The 20,668-nt window shown below is 41.0% G+C and overlaps 1 protein-coding gene across 1 annotated transcript in view; it reads right to left on the reverse strand.

Annotated features, from left to right (window-relative positions):
• Window positions 1-20,668, reverse strand: part of SLC25A21 (solute carrier family 25 member 21) — a 362,628-nt gene that overhangs the window by 59,296 nt on the left and 282,664 nt on the right. The window contains exon 4 of the mRNA XM_052659966.1: window positions 1,690-1,756. Coding sequence (XP_052515926.1) covers window positions 1,690-1,756 — 67 coding nt within the window. The remainder of the gene's footprint in view (window positions 1-1,689; window positions 1,757-20,668) is intronic.

Raw genomic sequence — 20,668 nt, forward strand, 5'->3', positions numbered from 1 at the left:
CACATGAGTAAAACTTTGATGTCTGTGTATATATGTTGGTTTTTTAAAAATCATAATTTTTAACCCAGTCATCTTGATTAACTGAGTATAAGCATATAAGCTGCTTTCTCTTACCTTTCAGGAATGTTGGGCATACAAATTGAGTAATGTGTGAGAAAAAAGCTTTATGTCATCAGTTGGAAAGGAAGTCTTTAAGTTTACGCTATCTTTATTATGGAAAGACAAAGCTGTATTTGGTGATGGTGGTGGTGTGGGGGAGGGGACAATGCCATCAGAGTCACTGTGATCAGGACTTCTGTCTGAAAGAACCTAGAAAAAAGCATGATCAGATTTATTTCTTTTTCCTTTGGAGGTCCTGCTAGATCAGGAGGCTTCCCCAGTGGCTCAGCTGGTAAAGAATCCGCCTGCATTGTGGGAGACCTGGGTTCGATCCCTGGGTTGGGAAGATCCCCTGGAGAAGGGAACAGTCCATGGGGTCACAAAGAGTTGGACACAACTGAGTGACTTTCACTTTCACTTCCCCTGGAGGTCCTGCTAGATCTCCATGTTCATATCCAGATACTGAACCAGCAAGTGTTAGGGACCAAACGACGGTCTCTAGGACCTGAGTCATGTTTACCAGAAAGAGACAGGATATGTGCTCATCCTGCCTGGCCAATCATGTAACGCCAGCTACTCCTGTAACTGAGACAAAGAACTGCCTGTATATAAGCCGCCATACTCCTTTGTTCGGGGCTCTTGTCGGATTCCCTTGTGTGCGATGAGACTTGGGCCCTAGCGCGCTAGGAATAAACTAACTCCCTTCTTGCGTTTGCAGTACTGTGGTGGACTTGCTATCTCGGTCGGTTCGGAGATACGGGCTCGGAGCATAACACAAGGAGTACATAAACCTCCATAGAAGGGACTTCCCTGGCGGTCCAGTGGTTGAGACTTCATGTTTCAATGCAGGGGTTGCGAGTTTGATTCCTGGTCAGGGAGTTAAGATCCCACATGCCTTGTGGCCAAAACACCAAAACAGGAAACAGAAGCAATATTGTAACAGATCCAGTACATTTAAAATGGTCTACATTAAAGAAAAAAATCTTAAAAAAACTCCATAGTTCTGTGGTTAAAGAATGGAAATCAATGTAGTGGAAGTATTGCTAGTAATTTTGTAAAAACAAATATAGAATACTTCAACAGAGGAGACCAGGGTGGAAAAATGAAGTTAGCACACCAAATAAATGGGTTATATAAGAATCACACACAAAGAAATATAATGTATTAGTTCACTCTGTACATAAAATGAGAATGATTTAGGGAAGGTTTTTCTACCTCTCCTCCCTCCTCTCCTCTCTCTCTTTACTAATTATTGCTCCAAAGGCAAGTTTATGAATTGTCTTGAGAAAAAGTCCAAGCTCTTTTGTGGCTGCTGTGGTTTGATTACATGAATTTCATTTACCACTGTGCTTTCTGTGTAACTTCACCATTAGAAGGGAATGCTTTTACCTGGAGAAAGAAATCCACAAACCAATATAGCAATATTTGAGAGAATGACCAAGTCGAATTATGATAAAAATATGATTTCTTTATAAAAATTTCAGTATTTCACATTTAATTCCCATTAATGTCACATAACTCATTGTTGGATGTGCTAATGCTGAAGCACTAAGTCCATTTTCACTTGATGGGAAGGCATATGTTGCTTACCTTTACTGCTCTTTTTGGTGTTTCAGCCAAGATGGGTGGCAGAATCCCCTTGTAAAAACCGAACAACCTATTGGAGAAATGAAAAGATTTATGTAAGTAAGGAGGGCTTCCCAGGTGGCACGGTCTCCTGCCAATGCAGGAGATGCAAGAGACGCAGGTTCAATCCCTGGGTCAGGAGGACCCCCTGGAAGAGGAAATGGCAACTCCCTCCAGTGTTCTTGCCTGGAAAATTCCATGGACAGAGGAGCCTGGCAGGCTACAGTCCATGGGGTTGCAAACAGCTGGACATGACTGAGTGGCTATGCAAGCACACACATATAAGGAAGGGAATTAGGATGGATAAAGCAACTTATCTAAAGTATTCCCAACTATTCAGTATAGCTCATTAGTCATGAAATCTTCCTTTGTTTTAATGCTAAAGCGGAGAGACTATGAATTCTACATTTATATGTTCTATGACATTCAGAAGAGGAATAAATGATGCTGAGACCGGAACCCCTTGGGTAAGCTGCTAAAGATAATCATGAGTTGTACTTTAAAGATAAACTCAACCCTCCTTAATCTAATGAATCTTCATTTCATAAGTTGTGTGGTTGGTAGCCTTGAGCTCTCTACCATTTTGTATGTCTTCCCTGTGGTCACCAAATGAAGTTAAGGCTACACCTGAGCCCACTAGACTAAAACTTCAGAGGCTAACCAGGTGATGAAACCCTCAATTTTAGCTTTACTAACATAGGGGAAACTAACAAACTATATGGCTGTGGAACAAGGGCTCTTAGCCCTGTCCCAAATCAGTCATAATTTTTTTAACTTCCTTGATGGAGATGAAAGAAGGTCAGGGAGGGCTAATTACAGAGACATGCTCCTGGCAGTAGAAGTATCAAACTTTCCTGGAGGTGGTGCATGCATGCTCAGTTGTGTCTGACTCTGTGACCCTATGGACTGGAGCTCACCAAACTCTCCTGCTGACATGCAATCTCACAGGGCATGGGACAGCTGTTGTTTTCAATATTGACATGTGGTCACATATTCAGACATTTTTAGGAAAAAAAAGAATGAGTGCCATATGCCTATAAGTTTTATAAAAAGTCACCATTTATTTCTCATTAAATTTTTTTTAAAATTTTTATTTTTACTTTATTTTGCTTTACAATACAGTATTGGTTTTGCCATACACTGACATGAATCCACCACAGGTGTACATGAGTTCCCAATCCTGAGCCCCCCTCCCACCTCCCACCCCATATCATCATATTTCTCATTAAAATTTAAGATTCAAAATCTTAAATTTGTCTGCCCTGGGATCTTTACACACTCATGTACACATATATATGCTATGAGGGTATGAAAGTGAAAGTCGCTCAGTCGTGTCTAGCTCTTTGTGACCCCACGGACTATATAGTCCACAGCATTCTCCAGGCCAGAACACTGGAGTGGGTAGCCTTTCCTCGAGGGGATCTTCCAAACCCAGAGATCGAACCCAGGTCCCCACACTGCACATGGACTCTTTACCAGCTGAGGCACAAGGGAAGCCCAAGAATACTGGAATGAGTAGCCTATCCCTTCTCCAGCAGACCTTCCCAACACAGGAATTGAACCAGGGTCTCCTGCACTGCAGGCAGATTCTTCATAAACTGAATTATCATGAAGGTATAGTGTAAATATACATATAGTATGAAAATATTTCAATAGGAAAGAATATTCTGCATCATTTTCTGAGATAATCAATTCCCCTGGTGAACCGGTAAGTGGATACAGATAAAGGTAGGACTCAACCAGTCCCTCTTTTAGGACAGCCACTTAATATCCTAGAGAAGACTGGACTCTGATTAACTCATCAAACTTCACTCCAGCACCCTTAAGTTGGGTTCTGCTTCTAGCTGTGCTCTGGAACAAAAAAGTTAAGAGTTTATTCAGACTAACCCACTGGGGCACTCAATCCAAGATGGCAACCTCTTACTCTTCCTCAACACACTGGCTTACACAGCGCCTTCCAATGAAGGGAGCCAAAGGCTCGTCTTACAGCTTCTAATTGTTAGTCCCTTGAGGGCTGGTGTTCCCTACAGTGCTTGTGTGTCTTGTGTGTATGTGTGCGCATCTGCACGTGTGTATGTAAACAGAACACAAATATTTGTTAATCTTACAGATTTTATGAAGAGAAAGAAAGGAATCAAATGATCCCTTAACGCGGGCTTACTCTGCCTGCTGTTTTTGACTTAATGAATAGCACTAGCATTTGTGTTAATATAAAGGAAGTAAAGCAGACGTGCTTTGAAGAACTACGGGAATTCATGAATTCCCCCACTTCCTTTCCATTTCGACTACTGAGGCCTGAAATTTACTTGTAAAATTTTAATACTCTTTCTAATTTGAATTTCATTATAAATTATTATATAATTTTCAGCATGAGAATGACTCTGCCTAGATTTGATCTTCCTAAAAGATAAATGTGATTTTCTTGAATAGAAGTTCTATATTTATAATAAAAAACATTATTAGTTCTGTTCTTTTTGTGCTGCTTTTTTCGCACCTGGAAGATTATGCCTGGTTATGGGGGGTGGGCAGGAATGAAGAAGAACATTTAAGTAAAGAAAGCTTCTGGAACAGAGTGTCCCTGTTAATAGAGGTACTTGAAATTCCATGCAACAGAGAATAGATATAGGACGAACAGTAGCTCAGCTGGAGAAGAAAGATCTTAGGGACAAACATCTGATGAATCTTTTGAAAAGTGAGGATATAGGAAACAGGTTAGACTTTTCTGTTGGTTTCCAGGTGGTAGAACTAGGACCAACAGATGGAAGCAACAGAGAAAGACACATTTTGGGCTCAGTAGAAGCTTGGTACAAGGAAGTGCTTCTAACAGTCAGACCTATTTAAACACAGACTGGACTCTCCTGAGAAGTGGTGTGTTCCCTTTGGAATGTGACCAAGCAGTGTGGATGACCACTCATCATGGATGCCAGAGACAGATGTACACAACACTGCAAGGACTTGATGTGTCTCAAGGTTGGTTTACTCCAATCCTCAGATTTTGTTATTCTAAGAAAAAGAACAAAAAGACACAGAACAGCACATTTCTGAAAACAGACACTCTGCATTCCTTTAAACTTTTGCCTAAAGTGGAGCACTACTTTGCTGAAGGAGGTCAGAAGTCTTATAAGCAACACAGAAGGTCTTCATTTTAAAAATGATGAAAGAAAATATTAAAAAGAGGTGTAAGGCAGAAGGGAAGAGAGGCAGTCGGGACCACCATAAGGGTTTCATCTGAAAAGAGCTGGGAGGCCCAGAGCCCTCTGCTTCATGTTGGGGATGCTTCCATGTGCCCTCTCCCTGCTCTGCTCTATCGTATGCAGTCGTCCCCTGCTCCTCACCAGCTCCAGCAGCTCATCCTCCTGAACTCTCTAACAGTGAATGAGCAGCTTTAATGGGAAATTCTCAAGGACCATAGGCAGCATTTGCTGACAAATGAGAAGTGAGAATCGTCTACTTCCTTGCATTATTTTTACAGTATATCCATGCAATAGTGGGTATCTATGGAATAGCCAGGCTGGCAACTCTTCTGTTGAGAACTGTCCCACCCAATTTTTTTAAACTACTAGAACCCATATATTAGTATAATATGATACTGCTTGTTAGGCAGTGGTTGATCAGGCAACTTGCTGAATGGATCCAAATGGTACTCCATTTCTTTGTTCCTGTTAATCTGATCCAAATAGAGTTTTTCTCCAGGGTTTTGGAATTGGAACTGAAAAGGTCAGCCTTGCTCTGTGTGGTTGAAGTTCTAAGATATAAGGCTAGACTATTAACAGTAGTCATGTTTTCCGTCATTCAGGGAAAGTCAATCTGCAGTGATAAGGAAGAAGGAAGCCGTCATTCAGGAAGACAGAGGAGCAAGATGCAGAAGTTCTGGTACTCTAAGTGTGATTCTGTGGCCAGGATTTCTTTAAGCCTCATTACATCTTGACCCGTCTTGAATACTGACATTTCCCTTTGCTTTTGATTCTTTGAGATACCCAGGAATATCCATAATAAATTCCTTTATTTACTTACAAACCAAAGTCCTGGATCCAGAAATTGGCCTCTACAGTCAAAGTGACTGTTGCTGTTCCTCCGTACTGTGGCCTCTCCTGTGAAGAGCCTTTGGTCAGGTAATAGCGGCACTTGGGCCAATTCAAAGAGTCACACCCAAAATGTGAGCAAGAATGCAAATCAAAACTACCATGAGCTACCACCTCACACCAGTCAGAATGGCCATCATTAACAAGTCTACAAATAACAAATGTTGGAAAGGATGTGGAGGAAAGGGAATTGGTGGGGGTGTAAATTGGTGCAGCCATTATGGAAAACAGTATGAAGGTTCCTCAAAAAAATAAAGATAGAGTTGCCATATGATCCAGCAGTATATCCAGACATAGCTATAATTTGAAAAGATACATGCACCCCCATGTTCATAGCAGCACTATTTATAATAGCCAAGGCATGGAGACAACCTAAATGTCCATCAACAGATGAATGGATAAGGAAGATGTGGTACATAGACAATGGAATATTATTTAGTAACAAAAAAGGATGAAATAATGCCATTTGCAGCTATATGGACGGACCCAGAGATGATCACGCTAAGTGAGGTAAATCAGAAAGAGAAAGACAAATACCATATGAGACTGTTTACATGTGGAGTTGAAAATATGACACAAATGAACATATCTATGAAATGGAAACAGACTCATAGACAAAGAAAACAGACTTGTGGTTGCCAAAGGGGAAAGGGGGTAAGGAACGGAAGCCCCGGGAGCCTGGGATTAGCAGAGGCAAACTGTATATAAAGGATGGATAAACAACATCTCACTGTGAAGCACTGTATTCAATATCCTGTGATAAGCCAGAATGGAAAAGAATAAGAAAACAAATATATGTAACTGAGTCACTACGGTGTACAGTAGAAATGTAAAACCACTATACTTCAACAATTTTTTTTTTTAAGTCTGAGCAAGAGAATGTGGGCAAGGCCTTAAGCTGATGACTTATTTTCTTGACTTGATTGATAATTACTGGAAGTTTTCCTAGTGTAAAACTATGACATACAGATTCTAAAAAACAGAAAGGACTGGTAATGTCTTATGAGGAAGATACTCTTTTTGGCTAAAAAACTGATGTTTATACTCACATGCACTGTTCATTCTGCCAATTTTTTTTTTTTTTTTCTGTGCTCATGTAGTCTTGGTTTGAAATACAGGGCACATAGCTTATCAGGACAATAAGCAAGGAAGTTAAGAGATTTGCAACACTCATATCAACGTGCTTCAACCTGCTTACTTCTCAAGAACCAGATTGACACATTTCATCTACTCCCTGAATGAATGGAAAGTGAGATTCTAATGTCTGCTGAGAAGACAGTAAAGCCACTACTGCGGTTTTAAGTTTTGACCCATATTAAGCCAACTGGGGAACTCTTCAGAAGAGACACAAGAACCAGTTCAAGACCTCCTATAAAACTGCAGTATGAACTGTACGGAAGACCTCATATTTTGTTTCTCAAAGTTGTTACTTCTAAAAGTTATGAGTTTGATGTTAACTACCCTGTGTAGGAAAATGTTAGCTTGGATGTGTATCAACTTTTATTAATACTGTTATAAGTAAAAATAGTCAAATTTGGTGAATGCTTAATGTGGACTTACCACTCTGTTAAGAATAAATATATGAAGGCATGTGGACATATTTTAATGTCATTCAACTGTCACAATAATCCTTCCTTTGAAGCAGGAATGATTATTTTCTTCATGTTGCAGATGAACCCTGTCCTCCCAGCCTCTTGTCCATGTCCACAGTCCTTGGTGCTTGTCCACTGAAATGTAGAGGTACTGCAGTTTTTCTTAAAACTATTTTAACAAGCACATTTGAAAAGTCAAGTCATTTCTATTGCAAAAATGTCTTGTCATTTCTTATTTTAGGAGAAGCAGTTAAAAATCAGATTTCTATTCCACTTCCATTCTCTTTTAAAGTCAAATGCAACACTTCCTGCATAACTGATAGATCTGGGCTGAGACGAACAAGATTATTTTCTGGAAAAACTTTTGGGTTGTTTATAAAATATTTTCTAGGTGAATCAGATGAGAAAAAAACTTAGGCTCTAGGATAAATTTTTTCCCCATAGGATACAGTTTTGCCCTTAAGACAAATATCAGGATAATTCTGTGTGGGAAAAGACAACGCAAAGTTTAGCAATATGATAAAACAATGAAATATTCATACTAAATATTAAAATAAAAATAGCGTTGTCCAAAAAGTCAGTGGGGAGCACTTTTAGCTGTTGATTTAACAGATACCCTCCTCAACCGTCTTTGTTCCTGGAGGTGCAGGTATTCACCATTCCCTGCACTTTGGGAAGAGAGCCCTTTGCCAGTCCAGGGGGTGAAGCTGAGTTCTTCAAGCCAATCATGGTGGTCCCATTCCCTTCCTAGCAAGGAGGTTAAACATGGATATACAACCCAAACCTAGCCTCTTGGACCAGCAAAGAGGGAGGGATGCATGCTGGAAGTCTTGAATTTCTGGCCTAAGGAAAAGAGTACATGGGAAGAAAAGACCCTCTTTTTCACTAGATGTTGTCCACACTGCATGATATCCCTGTGTACTGTGGTCAAGTGAAATATCACCACCCACAAACTCAGGATGTCCAGCAAAAAGAAAAGACCTTGATCTTGATGACATCATCGGACTGCTCAATGAACCAATCCTGGCATCCTACCTCCAGATGTCTGGTTACATGAAATTAAAAATAAACCTTTACTATTTGAGCGCTTTCAGTTACATCTTCTGTTAACTTACAGCTAAAAGCATTCTGATACAAATAGCTTTAACATTCCTATTTTTGAAAAACTCCCAAATTCTTAAATCATAATATAATGAAGATAGTTGTTAAATGTTAAGCAAAGCACTTAGAAGGAGACTGTGAAAAACAATTTTAAAGTGTTTTTAGATTCTTTCTTTCAGGAACCATATCATACACTAAAACTCTATCCCATTAGAATGATTACATATGAGAGAGCCCCCACCCCAAAGACAGAATGTGGGCAAGTTCACAGGCAAAAATGAGGATGGGGTTCCAGTCCTTCGAAACCATTAGATCATGATGGTTCACATCTTGATTGAGAGTTGTTATTCACGAATACAAGGAGACAGAGTATTACAACATTGGATCACATTTGTTTTTAATTGTATGATCAAAACAGGCCTTGTATTACTTATGTACATCTATAAAGTGAAGATCAAAACTGCACTGCACGTGTTCTTCTCAAAGACACAGCTCACACATAGTTTATTTGAAATACAGATTTATGCCAAGCCCCACAAAATAATTTTATCCCTCATTTCCCCCACCACTTTTTTAACGTGTGAAGTTATTTAACATATTGGGTGGCTCCAAGGTCGTAGACAAGCCAATAAAAAGATGTTGATTGTACAAATCAAGGAAATCCAGAATTTTCTTTGAGTTCCAGTTGGTGGTTCATTTACAAACCCTGGAGGAAGCCTTCCTGCTGTCTCTCATTAGTAGGGACCAATCTTAGGTTACCTTCTTTGGGGCCCAAACTTTAGAATCCCTGCCCCCCAAGGAGACCAGATAGATCCTTAATGAAACATCTTGTACCTGACAACATCTTTAGTCCATTTGGATGGCTGAAAAAAGTTACCTGCTTTAAGTCAGCTACTGAAATCAGAAGACTTTGTGGTTAATAGTGGGTAGACAGGAGAGGGCTTAACATTCTCAAAATTCAACCCAGATAAAGAAGCCAGAAAGGAGTGGAAAAATGACATGTTCCTTCTGCCCCTCCTTTTTCTCTCTGAGTCACCTCTTTGTTGGTTTTGCTGTTATTTTTCTAATTTTGTATGTAGAAAATGTTTGTTTGAAAGCAATTTGTACTGTAGAGCTGGACTACTCCTATAGGCAGGCTGGGAAATTTGTGAAGTTGCCAGCCTGGTAAGCAGGATTTGGGCCTTAGAAGCCACAACATGGAATCTTTTCTTCTTTGCAGTTCCCAAGGAGAAAGGGAAACAGCATAGCTGCTTCACCAGTGACCTTTAGAGGGAGTCATACCACGTTGTCCATCAGAAAGGTTATCATAAAACAACTGGTAGATTACTGAGAAATGAGTGTAAGGAAATGGTGAATAAATTATCTTCCCTTCCTAAGAGAGGAAAAGATCACTGTACAAATCTGCTGCCTGGGGAAACCAGGCTTTCCCTGGTTGTTGGAGATGAAGGATTTTGGGGGCCCAAACTGCTGAGATTCATAACCTGGGCTCGGCAGCCAGGATAGCAGTGCACCTCTTCCAAGCCTGAAAAGGCCAATTAAAGAAATGACTTCAAAGTTGAAAAGCCATTTTCAAAGCCACCTGCAGCATACTCACATGCAGCAAGAGACGGGCGTTTTCACCTGGATCCCACTTCTTTGCCAAAAACCTGGCATTCAGTGAAAGTCCAGAGCAGCAATAATACTCATCGGTGAAGCATGAAATAGGAGAGACGGGGAAAGTGACACCAGATCCCCAGTTGGGGAAATTGGAAAGCATTAACGTGTCTGTGTACCTAACAGAGCACAATTACTACATTTTACTTCGTTTCAACAGTCAGGACCTAACTGAACATCACCATTCAGTTCTGTTCTGGGCAATGATCCAAGCTCATCTTTGGTACAGTTGATTTTGAAGCCTTACAGTCAATCATATCTTCACAATTTGTTCTTCTTTCAGGCTTCAGGCATCCTCTTGATTTCCATTTCTTGTTTGGAAGCCTTGAGTCATCTGTTCTGGCAACATGACCAACCCAAATCAGTCATTTTCTCCAAATTATATTGAAATAGGGATCTTGCTAGTTTGTTTTTTTCCTCCCCCTTTCTTTCACATAATTTCCCCTTTAAAGATCTTCTAATACAAAGCTGATTGAAGGCATACAATATCCTCTTTCTTCTGCTGTTGTCAAATCCAAGTTTCTTACCCACATGCTATAGCTCTGTAATTAAAACAATGAGGGTGGCACTCAGCCCTGGGTTACGAGGGCATGGCTTCCATTGCTTGATGGGTCCCATCTCTCAGGGCAGAATTTTGGCCTTGACACGACACCTTTAGGGCAGAATTCTGACATCATTTACGCTCTGCAAGTTTCAGCGGTTCACAGAATCCAAATGAAAGACTGCAGTTCCATGGCTCTGTTATTTGAATTATGTAGAGTCTGCAATCTGAAGTTCTCGAAATTGCATGCATATTGGGGCCATTTTCATTTAGGCAAAGGAGAGAGGGAAAACTAGGTAGCCTTCAAAGGAGAAGGAAAACAGCTTACAAAGAGTAAGTGACACAGATTCCTCTTTCAAAAGCAGCAACTGAACTTTGAAGAAGGGCAAGAAGCATAAAGAAAGTTTTAGCTAAGATTCTAACATAAAACTCAAGAAAGTTTTCCTTGCTTCAACTCCTATCAGGTCTTTGGGCACAAACAATATAGTTATTATTCTTCATTTTAGAGAATTAAGTGAATTGAGTTTCTGCATGTGGTCCTCAGATCTATTTGTTATCCCAAACCATACCACTTTCATTACATGCTATATGGAGGAATTCTTTAAAAGTTTTCCTCGACACACGTTTTTAACTGAACTTTCAGTATGATTTTACCACCACAATTAAACTTTGCTGATGGGTCTAAAATAAGCTACAACCTTGATTTTCTAAGATATGAAAAATTAGTTTAGCTGTCAGTATCATTTAGGAGGTAGGCCCATGGCTCCATTCCCTGGAAAGTTGGCAGGATGCTCAATGCACCAAGCATGCAGCACAGGGAAGGCATTAGCGTGATATAAGAACCAGAACCCCGATGGAAAACCCTAAGGAAAGAAAAAGCAAGAAAGATATTTGAGAAGCAACTAATACGGTAAATAATATGGCTAGAATGTGGTATTAATTGCAGCATTAATCTATAAGTGAAGAGACTTATTTAGAACTGAATATGCAAAAAGTACAGTAATTTTCAGTGACAGCAGATTACCTTGCTTATAAAGATGAACACATTTCCATTAGAAAATAAGAATCATGTAAGAGCAGTCTTTCACTCATGCGGATGGTAACTCTGAGAAAAAACGCAAAAGAAAAAAAAAGAAACGAAAACCAAAACAACTCTATTTCTTGGATGGGGACTGAAAACCAGGAAAAAAAGGACCTGACTGTGGAGTCAACAAGTCCTTTGCCAGCCGGCTCCCTGCTGCTGCTGCTGCTGCTAAGTCGCTTCAGTCGTGTCCGACTCTGTGTGAACCCATTGACGGCAGCCCACCAGGCTCCCCTGTCCCTGGGATTCTCCAGGCAAGAATGCTCTCTGCTAATCAAGTCCTGCTGAAGAAATTCCTTGCTCCATTCTAGTCCCCCCAGCCACTCACCCATCCCCCTTTTCTTATTTCCTCTGTTTCTAATTTCTGTTGTTCCCACTCATGAAGTCACCATTCATTTGTTCACTCACTTACTCTTTCAGTATATTTTGTACCAAGCGCTAAGCTAAACACTTTTTCTGGGGTCAAATGTTAATAACAGAGTAGTTCCGTTTTCCCCAAATCAACTAAGACCTTAACTTTCTCCAGGAAGCCTTCTCTGAGATGGTAGACAAAAAGCTTGATATCGCACCTGCTTGCAATATTTGACCAAGATGTTGTCTTCATATGTGCTTGGCACATAGCAACATGCAGATAACATTATATTGAATACACTGACATTCAAATAAGAAATGTATATACTTAAGCATATATGTCTATACATATCATGCACGTGCGCTGAGTTGCTACGTCATGTCCAACTCTGCTGCAACCCCATGGACTGTAGCCCACCAGGCGTCTCTGTCCATGGGATTTCCCAGGCAAGAATACTAGAGAGGGTTGCCATTTCCTTCTCCAGGGGATCGTCACAACCCAAAGATAGAACCTGCATCTCCTGCATTGGCAGGTGGATTCTTTACCACTGAGCCACCTGGTAAAGTCATGTATATACATATACATATATATACATATATGTATATGTATAGTCCATATTTGCAGACATGACTTGGTATCCATATAAACAGTCTGAATGACTCACATATTTTTAACAAGAGTATCTATTATTCACATGATTAGCATATTTAATCCAGGTTATAAATTGTTTGACAATGGTCACTCCTGTTCTTCATCACCAACCTCTAGCATTTAGCATTCATTTGATTCTACCTGTCAGGAAAGGCAAAGTGATGTAGTGGGCAGGAATGTGGGCTCTGGAGCCACACTCCTTGGGTTGGAATGCTAGGTCAATTGTGTGTTAGCTGTTTACGTAGCATGAAAAACTGTTGGCACGAAAGGTGAGTAAACTAATTCCAAAAGATAGCTGCCAGAATCGAGATTTTTTAAAATGCCAGCTCCCTCTGCAATTGCTTATGGAACTAAGTTAGTACATTGTTGTAAGTTGCCTGATTTTATAGTTTGGTCTAGCTGCAAGGCTGCATATGACCACAGCTGGGGCAAAAAGCCTCAGAATTCAGAGATGTCCTTTACAAATGGAACCTTACTTAAGTGTGTGACCTAGGGCCTCAGGAATTCACACCCCATTGTGGAATTCTGCCACCACCAATGCATACGTGTTTGAGACCAAAGATGCTGTGCACTAAGTAGGCTGCTCCCAAAGTAAAAGTCATATTTGGAAATGCATTAACTGTTTTTGAAAGCCGCTCAGTCGTGTCCAACTCTTTGTGACCCCAAGGACTATACAGTCCATGAAATTCTCCAGGCCAGAGTACTGGAGTGGGTAGCCTTTCTCTTCTCCAGGGGATCTTCCCAACCCAGGGATCGAACTTAGGGCTCTAGCATTGCAGGTGGATTCTTCACAAGCTGAGCCACAAGGGAAACATAAACTGTTTTTAGTCACTAGTTATTACAGTAGTGGCCAGATTAATTTTTGAGGTGCCCCCTAGTGGTACCAGAGTTAAATGCAACTCAACAGCTGTCCCAGCCCTAGCTGCTGCTGTTCAGTCCATACGTGGTGTCCCACTCTTTGTGACCCTATGGACTACAGCACGCCAGGCTCCTCTCCTCCACTATCTCCCAGCCTTTGCTCAAATTCATGTCCATTGAGTCAGTGGTGCTATCTAAGCATCTCATCCTCTGCTGCTGCTCTTCCTTTTGCCTTCAATCTTTCCCAGCATCAGGGTCTTTTCCAATAAGTTGGCTCTGCCCATCAAGTAGTTAAAGTATTGGAGCTTCAGCTTCAGCATCAGTCCTCCCAGTGAATATTAAGGACTGATTTCCTTGAGGATTGACTGGTTTGATCTCCTTGTAGTCGAAGGGAGTCTTCTCCAGCACCGCAGTTTGAAAGCATCAGTTCTTCGGCACTCAGCTTTCTTTATGGTCCAACTCTCACATCTGTAAATGACTACTGGGAAAACCATAGCTTTGACTATATGGACCTTTTTCAGAAAACTGATGTTTCTGTTTTTTAATACATTGTCTACATTTGTCATAGCTTTCCTTCCAAGGAGCAAGCGTCTTTTAATTTCATGGCTGCAGTCACTGTCTGCAGTGATTTTGAAGCCCAAGAATATAAAATCTGTCACTGCTCCCTCTTTTCACCCTTCTATCTGCCATGAAGTGATGGGACCAGATGCCATGATCTTAGTTTTTCTTAATATTGAGTTTTAAGCTGACTTTTTCACTCTCCTCCTTTACTCTCATCTAAAGGTCTTTAGTTCCTCTTCACTTTCTACCATTAGAGTGGTATCATCTGCATATCTGAGGTTATTGATATTTCTCCTGGCAATCTTAATGCCAGCTTGTAATTCATCCAGCCCAGCATTTCACATGAGGTACTCTGCATAGAAGTTAAATAAGCAGGGTGACAATATACAGCCTCGTTGTATTCCTTTCCCCATTTGGAAACAGTCAGTTGTTCTATGTCCAAACCCTACCAAAGAACAAAGCCTTGGACCAGAGCATTCTGTAGGTTACAAATTATAGTCTGATCTAGCAGACTTTCAGTTCATCCAATGAGGCGCCAAAGTAATAGTATTTTAACAGCTTGGAATTGAGATTACTGACAGAAACTTTAGACACAAAATCAGCAATTACTGTGCTGGATGCTTTACAAAATTATCCCATTCAACTTTACATGAAATAGATTGTACTCTTTTCATTTTATAGAGAAGGACACAGAGATTTAATGAACTTAAGCAATTTTCCTACTAGTCAAACAGCTTGTAATACTCTTGCCTGGAAAATCCCATGGACAGAGGAGCCTATAGTCCATGGGGTCACAGAGTCAGAAACAACTTAGTGACTGAGACCACCAAGTGGGAGAGTTGTTGTAAGAATGAAAGTCTACTTGAATCTAAACAGTCCACCTCTGAATGCTGTGCTTGACTTCGGTGTCCTCAGGGTCAGAGTCAGGTCGGTGAGAAATGTCATTCCATCCCCTGACTCTTGTGCTTCGCTCTGCCTGTGTCTCCAGTACTTGGGCCCCAGGTGCTGCTTGGCTTCTGAGAGGGGCTAGCAGGCTTTTGAACAAAGGAACAGATGAGCCAGAGTTTACAGCCCCTTTTGTCATCCACAGTCTTCTGCACCAGTTTTTTTAAAAAAGGGCCTGAGTTCTTACTTAACTGATTTAAACACAAGATGAATGGGTAGTAACTGAACTTCCTGGATTTACTTTATGGATGTCCACAGTCTTCCAGGTCACTTTGAAAAACTGTTTCCTTCCTATCACATTATTATCAGTGAATAGTTAAGGGTTAACTATTTTCTTAACTAACTCTTTCAGTCAGTGTTCTAGAAAACTACAAGTTGGATAAACTACATAGAATTTAAGACATTTGAAAAACAGTGCAGAAGCCAACCCTGGGGCTTAGTTTCTGGACCTCATCTATCTCTCCCTGGTGATTTCATCCAGCCATATGACTTTAACTACCATCCTTACTCTGTTAACTGCCATCCATCTCCAGTTCATCCAGTCACCTAGTCAACACCTCCACTTGGATATCTAGGAGGCATCTCATAATTAGCATGTTCAAAAGAAACTCCTGATTCTTCCTCCACAGACTTGCTCCACCCACAATATTTTCCAAATCACTTCACGGTAAGTCCATCTTTTCAGTCATGCAGGCCAGAAACTCCAAAAGCACATTTGAGATCTGTCTTTCTCTTACTCATCTCTACTACCCTGGCCCAAGCCCGAATCATATTGCACTTGAACCTTTGTGCTAGTCTCCTAACTAGTTTCTCTATACTCTATATCCTCAAAGCCATGATAGAATAGTCCCATTAGGATAAAAGTTAGGTCATGTCACTCCTTCGCTCCCATCCTGCCAGTGTCCGCCCATCTCCCTCAGGACAAAACGAAAATCCCTTCAAAGGCCCCAGACAGTCTGCTCCTACACACTGAGTCACACGTTTCACCTCATCTGCTCTGCCTTCCTTGGTTCACGCCCCTCCAGCCCCACTGACCTTAATCCTCAGAGCAGGCATGATCCCACTCCAGGGTGTTTACATTTGCAGCATCGCATCTGAGATCCTCTCCCCCACTTATCCCCATGTCTCACTCCTCACTTCCTTAAACTGCACAGATGTTACAGTCTCAATGAGGCTTGACCTCACCTCTCTTCTCTTTACTGATGAAACTGCAACACCCTCACTGGCACACTACCTGTTCTTTCGGCCTGCTTTATTTTTCTTTATTGAATTTATCCTTTTCAAACATGTTTATAGTTTACCTGCTTGTTTGATTTACTGCCTGCTGCTCCTACCAAGATACCAGCTTCATGAGGACAGGGCAGGCATTTTTGTCTATTTACTGTTGTATCCCCCAGTTTAATATGGGGACATACAACAGGTGCTCAGTAAATAATTGTTAAATGAAAGAATAAATGCATTATATTCCTCCTGACCAGTGTGGTGGAGTTGTGAATAGAAAACTGGACCTGGCATTTTTCACTATTTCAAGATCAATCTCTCTCTTTTTTTGTCATTAATTTTTATTGGAGTATAGATTCTTTACAATGTTGTCAGTTTCTACTGTACAGAAAAATGAAGCAGCCATACCCATACATATATCCCCTCATTTTTGGATTTCCTTCCCATTCAGGTCACCACAGTGCATTAAGTAGAGTTTCCTGAGCTATACAGTATATTATCTTTATGTTATATAATTATCTTTATACACAATATCAGTAGTGTATATGTGTTAATCCAAATCTTCCACTTCCTCCCAACCCTATTATCCCTTGGTATCCATATATCTGTTATCTACACCTGTGTCTCCATTTCTGCTTTGCAAAAAAGGTCACCTATACCATTTTTCCAGATTCCACATATATGTGTTAATATATGATATTTGTTTTTCTCTTTCTGACTTACTTCACTCTTACTTCACTCTCTAGGTCCATCCACATCTCTACAAATGACCCAACTTCATTCCTTTTTATGGCTGAGTAATATTCCATTATATATATCTATATATATATATATCATATCTTCTTTATCCATTCCTCTGTTGATGGACATTTAGGTTGCTTCCATGTCCTGGCTATTGTAAACAGTGCTGCAATGAACATTGGGGTACATGCATCTTTTCCAAGATCAATCTCTTTCACTCTCCTACCAAAAGTCAATTTTTCCCTATTTCTTTGGAGTCACTTAGACTTCACCGAAGAGCTTCCCTGGTGGCTCACATGGTAAAGAATCTGCCTGCAGTGTGGGAGACATGGGTTCAGTCCCTGGGTTGGGAAGATCCCCTGGAGGAGGGTATGGCAATGCGCTCCAGTATTCTTGCCTGGTGAGCTGCAGTCCATGGGATCACAAAGAGTTGGACACAGCTGAGTGACTAAGCACAGCACAGACTTCACCAAAATGGCTACCAAAGAGGAATGTTTTGGGCATTTGATCCAGTGAACATGAGTAGAATTCAAGAAATAGTAACTGAGGAAGCCTAGATTTCATGTGAGTTGTTATCCCTCATCAGCTTGTAAGCCACGATAGCAAATGGTATTTTTACCCGCCAAACCCACTCCATCACTCTCCGTGCTAGCAGGACCTAATTCTAGGGTTCACACCTTTGCGGCCATGTGGAACTCTCTCCAGCCTTGCCATGATGGAGTAAATCATCTGGTCTTATTCTCCTGGCTCGTAATAGTATGAGAGATGAGCGTGCAACTTAATTTTAGCCAATAAAACTTTAGGGGGGTTTTGAGAGAGGATTTTGTTTTTCCTTTTCTAAAAAAAAAATAGGATTCTTGTGCCTCACCTCTAGAAATTTGGATTTGGTAGGTCTGAGCTGAGGTTCAGGTATTTGAATTTTTAGTACCACCCCCAATTCTGATGCAGAAGGTTCAGGAACTACATAATGAAAAATAGAAAGAAAGAAAAAAAAAAACTTCCCTATAAGATTAATGATCTGGGGCTGTTCTTAACCAGTTATCTCTTAGGAAGCCAGCCAAATACTCATTTCCATTATCAAGTTATTCCCCTGGGAAGGCCATGAAATCATCCTCACTTTCCTCTGCGTTCAGATCTAGAACGCACTCATTTTTTGAGCCAAAGACTGTTAATTGCAGCTGTGCCCCATCTCTGGCCTCCAACACCAGGAAGCTACAGATATTCTTACCATCAGTGACTGCTAAATAGGGGACCAACTTGCGTTCCCTCCAAGATATGCTTAGTTGAGAGGAACTTTGTTCTTACCTCTTGGTTTCCTCTTTGGTTTATTTAGAAACAACACTGAGACATGCAAAACGCAGATTATTATCTTACCCACATCTTTTCAGAAGAGATTAATATTTCATTCCACCTCCCACAAGACCTGCAGAAATCTTGGCTGGCAAAAAGCATGTTTCACTGATTAAATATGAAAACAAAATTCAAATGGGGGTACTTTTCTTTCACTCCCCAATAGTAATGCATTCTGTAGAACAGGTACAACAGGAAGTAGCCCCTGTTGTAAAGCAAGCAGGACCACACCTATGGCTGTCTGAGCTGAAGAATGTAGGAAAATGCTTTCCTTATGCTTTAGGGAATGAACCAACAAAGAATGCAGGCTTCTCTGGGTTCTGCGGGGAACTGATTTTCAGAGAAGCGACACTGCATGGAGAGTGGGGCTACAAATTTAGCTTCTAAGTTGATTACTTACTTGAAGGAAAAACCTGTGAATTACTCAGCTGGTAATGAATTCACCTGTAAAGCAGGAGACCCTGGTTCGATTCCTGGATCAGAAAGATCCACTGGAGAAGGAATAGGCTACCGACTTCTATATTCTTGGGCTTCCCTTGTAGCTCAGTTGGTAAAGAATCTGCCTGCAATGGGGGAGACCTGGGTTCCATCCCTGGGCTGGGAAGCTCCCCCGGAAAAGGGAAAGGCTACCTACTCCAGTACTCTGGCCTGGAGAATTCCATGGACTATATAGTCCATGGGGTCGAAAAGAGTCGGACACGACTGAGTGACTTTCACTTCACTTGATGTTTATATTTTCCATCAAAGCCTTGACATTCATAATTACCACCAAAGCCACTAAGTGTCTGGAGCTCCTTTGTCCAAAAGGGTTACGTATCTCTTCAGTTCAGTTCAGTTCAGTCACTCAGTCCTGTCCGACTCTCTGCAACGCCATGGACTGCAGCACGCCAGGCCTCCCTGTCCATCACCAGCTCCCAGAGTTTACTCAAACTCACGTCCATTGAGTCGGTGATGCCATCCAACCATCTCATCCTCTGTCATCCCCTTCTCCTCCTGCCCTCAATCTTTCCCAGCATCAGGGTCTTTTCCAATGAGTCAATTCTTCATATCAGGTGGCCAAAGTATTGGAGTTGCAGCTTCAACATCAGTCCTTTCAATGACTATTCAGGACTGATTTCCTTTAGGATGGTCTGGTTGGATCTCCTTGCTGTCCGAGGGACTCTCCAACACCACAGTTCAAAAGCATCAATTCTTCTATGCTCAGCTTTCTTTATAGTCCAACTCTCACATCCATACATGACCATTGGAAAAACCATACCTTTGACTAGATGGACCTTTGTTGGCAAAGTCATGTCTCTGCTTTTTAACTTGCTGTCTAAGTTGATCCTAACCTTTTTTCCAAGGAGCAAGCGTCTTTTAATTTCATGGCTGCGTTCACTATCTGCAGTGATTTTGGAGCCTCCCAAAATAAAGTCCGTCACTGTTTTCACTGTTTCCCCATCTATTTCCCATGAAGTGGCAGGACTGGAGGCCATGATCTTAGTTTTCTGAATGTTGAGTTTTAAGCCAATTTTTTCACTGTCATCTTTCACTTTCAAAAAGAGGCTCTTTAGCTCTTTGCTTTCTGCCATAAGGGTGGTGTCATCTGCATATCTGAGGTTATTGATGTTTCTCCTGGCAATCTTGATTCCAGCTTGTGCTTCTTCCAGCCCAGCATTTCTCATGATGTATTCTGCATATAAGTTAAATAAGCAAGATGACAATATACAGCCTTGACGTATTCCTTTCCCTATTTGGAACCAGTCTGTTGTCCCATGTCCAGTTCTAACTGTTGCTTCCTGACCTGCATACAGATTTCTCAGGAAGCAGGTCAGGTAGTCTGATATGCCCATCTCTTTAAGAATTTTCCAGAGTTTGTTGTGGTCCAAACAATCAAAGGCTTTGGCATAGTCAATAAAGCAGAAGTAGATGTTTTTTTGGAACTCTCTTACTTTTTTGATGATCCATCGGATGTTGGCAATTTGATCTCTGGTTCCTCTGTCTTTTCTAAATCCAGCTTGAACATCTGGAAGTTCACAGTTCACATATTGCTGAAGCCTGGCTTGGAGAATTTTGAGTATTAGCTTACTAGTGTGTGAGATGAGTGCAATCGTACAGTAGTTTGAGCATTCTTTGGCATTACCTTTCTTTGGGATTGGAATGAAAACTGACCTTTTCCAGTCCTGTGGCCACTGCTGAGTTTTCCCAGTTTGCTCGCACATTGAGTGCAGCACT

The sequence above is a fragment of the Budorcas taxicolor genome, chromosome 21 (assembly GCF_023091745.1).
Source record: "Budorcas taxicolor isolate Tak-1 chromosome 21, Takin1.1, whole genome shotgun sequence".
NCBI lineage: Eukaryota > Metazoa > Chordata > Mammalia > Artiodactyla > Bovidae > Budorcas > Budorcas taxicolor.